This window comes from Ostrinia furnacalis, unplaced genomic scaffold, assembly GCF_004193835.3.
Source record: "Ostrinia furnacalis isolate ACB-3 unplaced genomic scaffold, ASM419383v2 OfSCF1657, whole genome shotgun sequence".
NCBI classification, from domain to species: Eukaryota; Metazoa; Arthropoda; class Insecta; order Lepidoptera; family Crambidae; genus Ostrinia; species Ostrinia furnacalis.
The window spans coordinates 714,773-727,058 of record NW_021131896.1 but is presented as its reverse complement, the minus strand read 5'-3'; the positions used below and the strand labels follow the sequence as shown (position 1 = coordinate 727,058).

The 12,286-nt window shown below is 35.1% G+C and overlaps 2 protein-coding genes across 2 annotated transcripts; both read right to left on the bottom strand.

Annotated features, from left to right (window-relative positions):
• Positions 1–4,923: 4,923 nt before the first annotated feature.
• On the bottom strand, positions 4,924–7,448 carry LOC114353455 (facilitated trehalose transporter Tret1-like). Its single transcript, XM_028305480.1, has 3 exons — positions 7,316–7,448; positions 6,332–6,470; positions 4,924–6,232 (listed from the first exon to the last, which is right to left on the bottom strand). The coding sequence occupies exons 1-3, from the start codon at positions 7,412–7,414 to the stop codon at positions 4,959–4,961; spliced, it is 1,512 nt and encodes a 503-aa protein (XP_028161281.1). The 5' UTR covers positions 7,415–7,448; the 3' UTR covers positions 4,924–4,958.
• A 331-nt stretch (positions 7,449–7,779) lies between these two features.
• Positions 7,780–10,219, bottom strand: LOC114353435 (facilitated trehalose transporter Tret1-2 homolog). Its single transcript, XM_028305456.1, has 3 exons — positions 9,991–10,219; positions 9,537–9,669; positions 7,780–9,117 (listed from the first exon to the last, which is right to left on the bottom strand). Exons 1-3 carry the CDS (start codon positions 10,057–10,059, stop codon positions 7,829–7,831), a joined length of 1,491 nt encoding a protein of 496 aa, XP_028161257.1. The 5' UTR covers positions 10,060–10,219; the 3' UTR covers positions 7,780–7,828.
• Between the last annotated feature and the right edge of the window lie 2,067 nt (positions 10,220–12,286).

Genomic DNA, 12,286 nt, shown 5'->3' with positions numbered 1-12,286 from the left:
GCAGCACCTGTATTGTACGGCTGGTTTGTTTGTATTTTGCAGCTGTAGTGCTGTCTACAGTTGCAATTGGCAGGTCAGTTCGAAATACTCACCTTTAATCCTACATAGCAGTAATGGTTTTCCTATAATAACACAAGCACAAATTCATAAATAATTTAGTACTTCCATCTTCGACTTGATCATCACTTTTCATCAGGTGAGATGCAGTCTAAAAGTTTCCGCAATGTGGTTAAAAAAATTTAATATCCTAAAAAGTTTTTCCTATTATCGTGTCCCTGCAGATACGCAGGCCAGTTAGTTAGTGCACCAGGCTTGACAGTTGAAGGTAAAAAGTAAAAATTGGGCATTAAAACAGCTCGCCCCGGGAACCAGGCGGCCGTGGCCGGGGCTGACCTAAAAACGGGTTCACGGCCGCGCCCGTCCCTGTTGCATCCCGATCGATGCCTCCCTGAAGACTCTACGGGAGTACGCTGGTGAAGATGATGAGTGGAAGACTAAGGTATACCAATCCAACATCAGCTTCTAAGCACTAAGTCAAAGTAACATAGTACTTATCTTACTAGTATGTTTATTTAGTGTAACAACCTCGACTATTTTTCTCGCATTAGAACCCTATTACGTCAATAGGGGTAAATACATAAAATAATCTAAGACTAGGTGTATTTACAATATTTAAAATATATTTTTATACATACTTATTTCAATCAAAGGACAAAAGTAAGAGCATAATACGAGTACAATAGACATTCCTGATTATTCTTCGTAACTTCTGAGCGTTAGCGTGGAGTTAAGAATATTTGGTAACTCAACCAAATGCTACCAAACATTACCTTCCTACAACTATCTAATCTGTGTTTCCTACTTAAAACCACGTGATGGCCTCCAAAGGCATTGATTATGTCCTAACATGTCAGATTGTAACCACAAGCATATTTAGCGGCAATCTCTACTTTTTTGAATACCGGGTGTGCGCAGGACCTTTACGCCCACCCAAATGTTACATAATATCGGAGCTCAACGTCTCGTGTCTTGTGATTGTGCCTGACAGACCAATTTCCAGTGGAGTTCGCCGTGAATCGCTTGAGATTGTCTTAGAAAGACAGATTAGTTCGGATGGATATGGTGTTCGTTCATGTAAAGCAGGTGTAAACATCAATTAATAAATAAACAAATAAATAAGTTGTTCGGGCACCTTCGTAGTAGTAAATTAAGTAGTACCTAAATCTTCTGGTAAAGTACCTATGTAGGTACTGAAACTTTCAGAAATACTAAGGCTGAGTTGCACCATCTTACTTTAACTTTGATAAACGTCAAAAGTCTTTCAAATTCCATACAAAAAGCATTAGTTATCGTTAAAGTTACGTGATGCAACCCATCCTAAGATGATATTTTATCTTCCCGTAGCCACATGACGTTATTTTGTACCGTTCGCCTACTAATTTCTACAAATGCAGTTTGCGTATTAACTGGTGTTGTGTAGTTCGGTACACTAACACCAGACTAGGTAGTTAGTTGTTCACGATTTTGAAAAGTGGTAGGCAAGCTATCTAGATATTAAATACTCAGAAGAAGGTCCACTCGGTACAATAAAGAATATAAGATTTTAAACTTTCGCGTTCCATTTCAACTAAAATATTAAGTAAAGACCCGTGTCTTCCTATTTTAGTTAAAATAAGGAATTTCAAAGCCCACTTTTATTAAATGTACCGAATTCAAGTGCTTATCCATCACCGACGATGCACCGGCCTCGCGCCGCGCCCCAAAACTGGGTCATGAGCAGGCTTCCAAGGCCCGAGGCGGATTTTAAAATCGTTACCCTACTTTGTTACTGCACTTGCTTTCCGGTGTTTATTTGGACAATTTAGAAGAACATATTTAAAAAGCAAACAAGATGGTCACAATTTTATTTTAAGAGCTTTTTAAGTTGCACTTGACCAGTTAATTGTTAATTCAAGGTTTTTTAAAAACAAATTAAAATACAGTGCTGCATTACATAAGTAGTAGATACCTAATGTAATAGACTGTGAGCTTTTATACAAGTATTTGTGTAAAATTAGTAACCTACAATCACGTAACCTTAAACCCATATTCTGATCCCGTATTCAGTAAGTAGCTTTTCATAGAAAGCTATGTAATTATTAAATATTTATGTAATAAATATTAGGTTGATTATAAGAAATACAATACTAATTAAAAAAAAAGAACCGACTTACTTTTGACAAGGAAAATTATCTTTGTTATTATTGAAGTGTGATAACTAACATAAAACGACCTTGGTGATATGTTAATATTTTAAGAAAATAAATACCTTTTCTCTGCTGCGGCGGCTCCCACTCCCAGCACTGCTCCTAAGTGCCTGCGACTCGCTCCGCCTCCATTTTGTTCCTATAGAAATAGTAATGTAATCAAGGAGAGACCACGGCATTTATCAAACACACACAATTTCACCTCAATATAGGTTATACTTTGGAACAAAAATATCCCTGTGTGCTTTGGTAGCAACATTGTATGTTTTGAGATCAATCTCAACGATCAATCGTAGGTAACAAACTTTAATATCATTTATTTATTTAAAGGCACAACATTATGAAAAGATGTAAAACTAAACAAAGCAAACAACTAATATAATAATTCAATAACTTACAAGATAAAACATTTCCACAATACATTTTTATAATTTCCACATTCCATAATAATCACTTATGAAAGTCACATAATTATACACTTGATTAACGAAATTACATGCTAAACATTCATCTATTAATAAATTAACGACTGAGGTAAAAATTCAATAAAAACAACAAAATGTTATTGTCAAAACAATAAATTTTCTTAGCGGCCATTACGCGCGCCATAAAAAAAACACAATGGCAAAGGAATGAAATGACATACAGCCTGCGCATACAGCTTCTGTTTGAAAAAAAAAACTCGTTCAATAATTTATGAATTTCAAATTTCGAATCGGATTTCTTTAAGGTTAGACGCCACGTGACTATTTATATCTAATCTGTGGTTTGTGATATTTTTTTAATTGATAAAAATAAATGATAAAAACTACTTTTATAATTTCTATGTAAATAAATGTTACAAATTATAATTTGTGCCATTTTGTTTGAGAAGTCTACATGATTACCTAGACGAACATGCAGATTTTACTTTCTTCTATAATATCTAGTTATTCGAAAGTGTAAATGGAAGTCGATATAATATTCGACTTCTGGGTGCTAATATAAAGGTAGCGGGTTTTATTAGGCTTGAATACTTACGCATTACTTATTTACGTTTGTGACAGTTTTATTGGTGTTAGACTTCAAGAGCCGTCCACATAGACGATGTTTTCCCAGTTTTCCACATAGGCGCAAAAGGACAACTTATCATGATATGAAGCACAATATTTGTACAATTTCATTTGACACTCAGATAATTCAAACCTGCTTAGAATATTGACTTGTCGGCCGTTAGGTGCCGTTTATGAAAAAAATAAAGAAGTACTTAACCATTTATATTCGGGTAGTTGTTATTAGTAGTTTGTTGTTTAGAAGTTCCTACCCTAATCATCATAATTATTGGCTTAGAAAAATAAAATGTAGGGAGGAATAAATGGAAAATAAACGATTATTGACCCCACATCACTGACAACATGGACGAAGAAATCATTAGGGGATATTTTTAATTAAGGCTATCTCTTAACGAAGTCCCAAAACCCCTTCAGAAGCTTGGATCTCAGCGAAAGCTTTCACTGGATTGTGCGAGTCAGAAGACTCACTATTGATCTTCCGGCTATATTTTACCTAAGTAACTTGATTAATTCGGAATCGGTAAAACAACAACGTCAGTGTATGTCGTCCTGCTCTCACTAATTATTTTACGATTAGGAAAGTATTATTAAATATTTTATTGAAGTTTCTCAATGCTGGGTAAGTTCTGAGACCAATACAAGCCAAACCTTAGTACTTTTCAAAAGTTCTATTGTTTTTTATTTGAGTTTCTGTCACTTCTCCAGCAAGGAAACCATTACGTATACTTACATTTCAATGATCCGATTTCAGGCGAGGTGGTTGACCGATAAGTGGCTCCCAACGCCTCCTCAGTTCAAATTGGCTGCGATTGCCGCAATCTGTAGCTTTTGTCACCAAATCGATGGATGCTTTTAGCTACACTTTGAGTACAGCCTACATAAAAGAGGGTGAGCACAAAACTGTTCAGTTCTTAAAACTTTCTTCTAACAGCTGTCTTCCATATAACAATATCGTGCCTCGAGCAAATAGGTCTACTGAGTTATCATTATAAAGTTAACATCATGGTTTACCGTCAGTGGAGACTTAGATCAAGTAGACTTAATTTCAAAAATCTACGATCTGATAATAATTATACACAAAATGTGTAAATTATCAGATCAAAATTATTAACGAACCCGTGGTTGATCCAAAATTAACTTGCTCTACAGGCCCGGTGTTAGGTAAATGGGTAGGTATATGAGCCGACACTAGCGCATGTTAACAAGGGCATATAAATGGTATGGCGAAGTCAGAAAATTGATATCTTCATATTAATTACCTATTTTAATTTTCATACAAATCGGATTTTATCAAATTTATTTTGTATGAAAAAAAAAATGATATCAAATTTCTGACTTCACCATACCATTTATATGCCCATGTTAACATGGGCTAGTGTCGGCTCATATACCCATTTACTTAACACCCTGTATAATAGAGCTAAACCAGTTCTAATCTAACAATATGATAATTTTCAATCGATCGCGTAGTGCCTCTTGTTTCGAAATTTAAGTAAATTAGTCACATTGTAATTACTTACTTACCTAATGAATAAAAGTGCAATAACCTTATCAGAATGAGCATAAATTAAAGAAAAACATTCTTTCAAATGTTTTATTCGTACTTAATGTGCAAATGACTTCAAGGAGCAATTTAGTTGATCGTTGTTGAGCTAAATTGTTAATTTTTAGGTGCTGTATTTTGTAAGAGTTTGATTTCTGCCATTTCTTCTTTCGGTTCCTCAAATAGCGCTGCTATCTCGTATAAACTTTTATCTTTCGTTTCAGGTAGATATTTATATGCCAGCATAATACACACAGAACAACTAACACCAAACGCCAAAAAAGATCCGTGAATATCGAAATATTTAAACATTAATGGTGCAGTTTTTATTATCACGCCATAATACGTGGTGCACAGTGCAGCCGACACAGAAACACTAAAACTTCTAGCCGTCATCGGTACTAACTCTCCCGTTATGGTAGTCACCATGATGGCAGGACCACAGCATATTGCCAGGGAATAGCCTACTAGTAAAACAGTTATGACGTATGGGTTTTCCGATATAACAGATAGTTTGGCTAGAAACAAATAAATAGCCATGGAAAATAAAAAGCCCACGCCTACTGTCGAGGTCGCAAATAGCATCGTCCGCCGAGGAAGGACCCTGGACGCGGCGCTCCCGGCGTACATGCCAAGCACGCTGGCACCATATAGCAGTAGCACGCCGACGTGCGCGGACGCCTCGCCGCCGGTCAGCTTCTTCATCAGCTCGATGGCGTACACGGCGCACGCCAACTTGCCTGACAAATGATAAATCAAAAACACCAGCGAGCTGATTGCGATTGGCTTATAAAACCCTGGTTGCCGTATTATCTTCACGTAATTGAAAAAATATTTTTGTACGAAAATTTTCGGTTTTTTATCTTGTATTCTCTTTTTAAGTTTAAATATCAGATCGCTTAATTCTTTTTCTGCGTTTTCGTCTTCCCCTTTTAATAATCTGTGAGTGATTATACACTCGTCAAATTTGCTATTAAAAGCCAACCAGTAAGGGGATTCCGGCAGGAAATAGGAACTTATGAAGCAGCTTAACGAAATAATGATCCCAACTAAGCCGATATATTTAAAATGGGAGAATATACCGATAACATTTGCAGTCCAAATTCCCCAAAAAAAAGTTGCACATTTGAGAGTAAGAAAGATTCCACGGTATTTTGTAGATGAATATTCTGTGAATATCAACGGGAAGACTGTAAACGCTGCCCCAGTTACATTCCCGTATAGCATTTGGCTGTAGAACACGTGTATGGCGGTGGTGCTGAAGTAGAGGAATGCAGATGCCACAAACGTGATGGCCGATGTGACGAGCATTGTTTTCTGTCGCCCAAAGAAGTGTGCGGTAAATGTATAAATAAAAGAGAAACAGGCTCCTGAGAAGCCGACTACTGAACCTGGAAAAGAATAAAATATGATACATCCTTCTTGAGTAAGTAGGACCTACCACTAAAGCTCAAAATAAGTAACATGACCCAAAACATGATTGAACTCACCGATCCAAGAATGCATAGACTCGCTGACGGCGCTAGTGGAGTTAGCCTCCCTTATAAGCTGAGGAATGACTACTGTGGGAGTCCCAACGGTAAAACCGGAAACGAAAAATAGACCCCATAGTGTAAAGCAGACGTTGATCTGAAAATAAAGTTACATTTTATGAAACTTTTTTTTACCCAATCGATATTCATTAAGATAATAAAAGGTAAGCCTATCATCCATCCATCCATTCATTCGTTAGACTGCAACTGTAATTCTACTTACGTTATAAAGCTGATTTTTATATTATAGTATTTAGACAACAATTAGATGTTGTTTTATCATCAGCCAGAGAGTTTTGACACCTGATGTTATGTGAGATGCAGTTTATATGGCTGGCTAAGCAATGCAATCGTACAGGAGGGTACAAGGAAGAGGGGCACCCACATTAGGTAACACAGAGTCGTTCAGAAGAGTGCCAGGAAGAGGTGCAGCAACCGCAGTTAAGGAACGGCTGGGACGAACAAGGATTAGCGAATCCAACTCGTGAGCCTTGACAGGAATACGCTGGTTGAGGCGACTCTTTACAAGGCTTGGGAGCCTACGGGCACAACTACGGGTGACGAGCTATTGGACGTGGAGAGGGTCATTAATTATACACATATTTTCTACTTTGCCGAACATTTGCACGAGAACGGTTTGTCCAAAACATATGAATTTGGTCTTATTTAATGCAGGATTAAATGCCCTTCAACCGTCAGGAAGACCACTTTTCTATAGGGTAAGTCCTTTACGCGGTATAACCGGAAAACCTAAAAAGCGCCCCTTTCGGGGGCCCCCACCACTTAAGCACAACTCCGTCGAAGTCGAAAACCTAGGAAAGTCTTAATGGGCAACCAATGAAGCCATTAAATCAATAAAATCTTTTGTAGGAATTATTTCCGATTTGAAATCATTCAGATCTTGAGGTCAATGCTTGAAGTAAAATACAAAAAAGTACTTACCTGTCTCAAGAACGGGGTCCACTTTAGTTTTGTACACCATAGATTTGTATTTTTATCCCCTATTTCCATTTTGAATTGGACACAAACAATTTTTTTCATCTACATTTAAAGGCACAGAAATAGATTTAGAATAATGTTCAATGAAGTATGTTCAGAAGCCAATTCGTTTTTATACTGATGACATCATTCCTTAGGTTTTTAACGATCTTAAAATGAATAAAAAATAGGTAGAGTCACGATAACTACATCAATTTAAAAATACCTCATTTGGGTATCATTTCGATAAAACCATGTTTTCTTCTGAATTTCTGTTTTCACCAGCCAATACTAGTAGTATTCTACAATAGTAAGGTCCAATTATCATTCAATTGACCTTGACAAGGAAGGTGTAGTACGGGTGAGTGTGTAAAAAAATAACTAGTTCGTTTTCAAAAAAAAAAGTAAACATATTTAAATTATCATCGTATAATTATTAATACATTGTACAAAAATCATTTCTCTTATCTTGTTTACCTATTTTCTAGCAATCAACATTGGAGTGCCACTAGTCTCTAAAATAGTTATATCAGCATTTTCTTCGGTTTTATTTACAAATAGAGCCGCTATTTCGTACAAACTTTTACCTTTTGTTTCAGGCAGATACTTATATACAAGTATAAGACATACTGAACAGCTGATACCAAACATCAAAAAAGTTCCGTGAATACCAAAGTAGCTGAACATTAACAATGAAAGTTTTGCTATTGTTCTTGAAAGTACGTAATATATTACACAGCAAAAGCAAACGCAGAAATTCCTAGCCTTCATTGGTATCAACTCTCCAAAAATGGTAAGCGATAAAATCATTGGACCGCAACACACTGCCAACGAGTAGCCAATTAACAACACTGTAATTATGTATGAGTTTTGTGGTAAAACAGCTAATTTTACAAGATATAAATATAGAGAAATCATGAATAGAAATATGACGCTAATGCTTGAATTAACTAGTAACATGGTGCGTCTTTTAAGAAATCTTGATGTGACACAACCAATATACATGCCCACGATAGTAATACCATCTAAAATCAACACCGCCACATAAGTTTCTGTTTGGCTGCTAGTCAATTGTCTCATTAATTCAACCGCGTAAATTGCACAAATTAATTTTCCTGAAAAGTCATACAATAAAAATACAAGAATACTTAGTGCAAGTGGCTTACGAACTTCAGGTAATTTCATGATCTTAAAGTACTTTTGAATCAATGATCTAATACTTTTTTTTGAAGTTTCCTTTCGTCCCCTTTGCTTTTGCATAGACAACAAATCATGCAATTCTTTTTCTGTTTCATCGGAATTTCCTTTTAACAAGCGATGAGTCAGCATGCTCTCTTCATACTTGCCATGAGATGCCAACCAGTAAGGAGATTCTGGCAAAATGAACGAATTAACAAAAGCATAGGTGGAGATCACTATCCCAAGCAGCCCAATATATTTGAAGTGTGTAAATATTCCAATTGCATTTGCTATCCATATCCCCCAAAACAATGTCGCTGATTTCAGAGTATAAAAAAGTCCACGATATTTTATAGAGGAACATTCACTTAATATCATTGGTAATATCGTCATACTCGCCGTAAGTAAGTTTCCGTACATCAACTGACTGACAAGTATGTGAACAGCATTGTAACTGAAGAACACCAAAGTAGATGCAGCAATCATGAGCATCGCAATAAAATGTAAGGCCTTCTTTCGTCCATAATAGTGTGCTGGGTAGCTCAAAATAAGAATATGTATCGGTGATGATAAGCCATTTACGGAATCTGAAAATGAAAATATAAAATTGTTATGGATTTAAAGAGTAACAAGTTATTGAAGTGGTGAACTGAAACTCAAGTCACGAAGGAAATAATAATTCAAAACAAAAATACTTGAAGTATAATTTTGCATTAAGCTATCCGGCCCATGCCGGACTTTATGAATCACAAAGTGCCGAGTTGAGGAGTAGGAAAAATTACCAAACGTCTAGGGGATCATCTCAGTTATGAAATAATTTTAATGAAAGGAATACCCAACCCATAGGTACCTAGAACGAGTTAATGAAAAAGTGTAACACCTCAGACACCCCAACTTAATTTTATTAAAACAGAATTTTATTATGTTAATACACTCGATTCTGAAAAACTAATTTCAGGTTTTGCGCTTTTTCATTAACACTTTGTATAGGCCAGGAGGTACTTACTGATCCAAGATATCATACTGTCACTCACAGCCGTAGAGTTGTCTCTGGATAAGTGGGCACGAGCCACGGTGGGGGTGCCCAAAAACAACCCAGAAACGAAATAGAGACTACATAATGTAAAAAACATTTGGATCTGAAATTAAAATATTTAATTCTTCAATTTCATTCAATGCAAATGATTCTATTAATATTATATTTTGACTGTTAAAAATATAAAATGTAACTATTTACGGAAATAGGACTGTTTTTCACGGAAATTTGTAAATGACATTAATTGAATAAATACATATTTAGTCAGACATTGAAATTATTTACATAACCATTATTAGAAAACAATTTAGGTATACATAATTATTTTGAAACTAATAAAATTTTAATCCGACTTCTATTTTTAAAAATAATTACGCTGATTTTAATATGCATTTCCTACTTTAAAAATAAATCTATTCTATACCTGTCTTAAAAATGGAGTCCACTTTATTTTTCTGGGATTTTTGGCATCACTTATGAATTCTTGGTCCATTTTTTCTCAAAAACTACAGGTCCTGTGTCTTGTTTGCCGCGTTATGAACAAAAGAGCATGTTTACTAAGATGTCTCGTCTGAGATCTGGATCGACATGGTTAATTCGTTATGACATGGTCTGTTTTGTATTGTTTAAAAACAATAGTATTTTGTATCAAATATTACAATCACGTGAAACTAGAAAAGAGGCACTGGTTTTAGTTGTAAGCAAGGATCTAAAATAGAAATACTGACTTATCGGCCTATGCCAAATTAATGAATTATTTAAATTAATGATAATTACATACAGCACCTTTTCTTGAAGAGTTTCAGACATTCAAAGTAGTGTATTTTACTTTCTGTATTTGTTCTTTGCTTATTCCAATTAAGCTAGCTCAGACACGAGGGTGACCTCAGTATCACCTTCTTCTTCCACAATGAAGAATAAATATTTGTAACAAATTTTAAATAAACAACTTGAAAAATCAAACTGCCTAGGGCGGGAATTGAACCCACGACCTTTCGCTTGCCGGGCGACTGCTCTTCCAACTGAGCCACTTAGACACTGGATCAACCAATATATGAACAACATAATACGAAATATGCAAATAGAAACCAGAACCTAAGGGTATTTCAAACTCCTTGTAAGAAACGAGGTAGAAAAGTCGAACTAAACGTAAGAACCATATTATTGGACATAGTGTATCACCATCATTCAGTTCACTAGTACTGTTTTTTTCTTTACCCTTGGTACTTTATTTAATCGAAAAGAAAACAACGTTTATTTTACATTCAATAAGTTTATTTAATTTCAATGCTGTATCACATAGTTCATTTGACTAAAATATTGCAATTGTAAAAACAACTATTTTCACACTCTTCTTCAAACTATGTCAATGCATTTTTGTACCTAGTATACGAGTATAATATTAGTCACAGGTAAACGTTGTCTGCATAAATAATTTTTATTTCTTTATGTTTTACGAATCCAATAACATTTTGAAATACCAAGTGTTGTCGCCATTTTCAAACTCGTGTAAAAATTGCCTTGATATTTTGACATTACCCAGTTTTTAAGTAGGTGTATATAACTTTGAAAAATTAATATGATTCTAGAAAATACCTTTGATAATTTAATCAGGAACTTTTAGTAAACTTAGTAGTAGCTCAATAGGATAGTTTTACACGAGTGATGACGACCACTAATGGTTGTTAATAACCAATGATGTGTCGTAATGAAACGCTAATTAGTATATTACTAATGCCCGTTTTCACCATCAATCCCTAACTTTTAAGTGACCCCCATGTAAACAAAATTCATATTATTTGTTACCATAGGGATCACTTAAAAATTAGGGATTGATGGTGAAAACGGGCATAAGTATTTTCCCTTCATTTGACAAATATTTTTTGACTGTAGGTTACATAAACCGTGATGCTAAGTAAATTGAATTTTACATTCTATGATGTGAGTAAGCAATAAAACTAGGCACAATTAGGTAGCTGTAACGCAATATACACACAAATGTAAGAGACTACATTATCACGCTTTCATTACGTGCGCGTGCCTGGAAAATAATAGTGTCAGTAAATTTTATTCAAACTGGACTAAATGTTTTAGGATGGATCAAAAATGTTTTTAATTGTATGAGCTTGCTGAACCCTAAATTCCCGGTCAGCTTGTCATGTAACTGGTGTATAGCATGACTCAGACATAAATAGGTATTCAGCCAGGTTTAATAAGAGCTCATAAATAACAATCGGTTAAATCGCACCCTTCCTGGAATAAGTACGCAAGTGAAAAATGCCAACTTTTCAGGAGCGTAAAAAACTGTCCTAAAAATTTATTACCATTATTAAAAATATGTGTTATACATCAAAAGATAGCTAAAAATGTCTGTGAGGGGCCTATGTATTTATATTTAAAATACACTTAATAGGTTTTGAGAAAAACTTAAAAAAGAGCGTTGCGTACTTATTCCGCGAAACATATTTAACACCTTGTTGTTGTAATTATGAATATTGCATTGTTGACATGTAAAGGAATACATGCTGTTTGGTATTATTGCAGATAACCACTTATTGGCGTTCAGATTTAGTCGTGCATTCAACGTGTAAGTGTAGTTTACGTAGTTTTTCCTCGAACTATTCGTATTGAAGTAAATTCGTAAAAAGGATAACGTACTTTTACCTTGTGAAAAATTACATTACTTATGGTTGTATTTAAAATTATAGCTTTATTCAAAA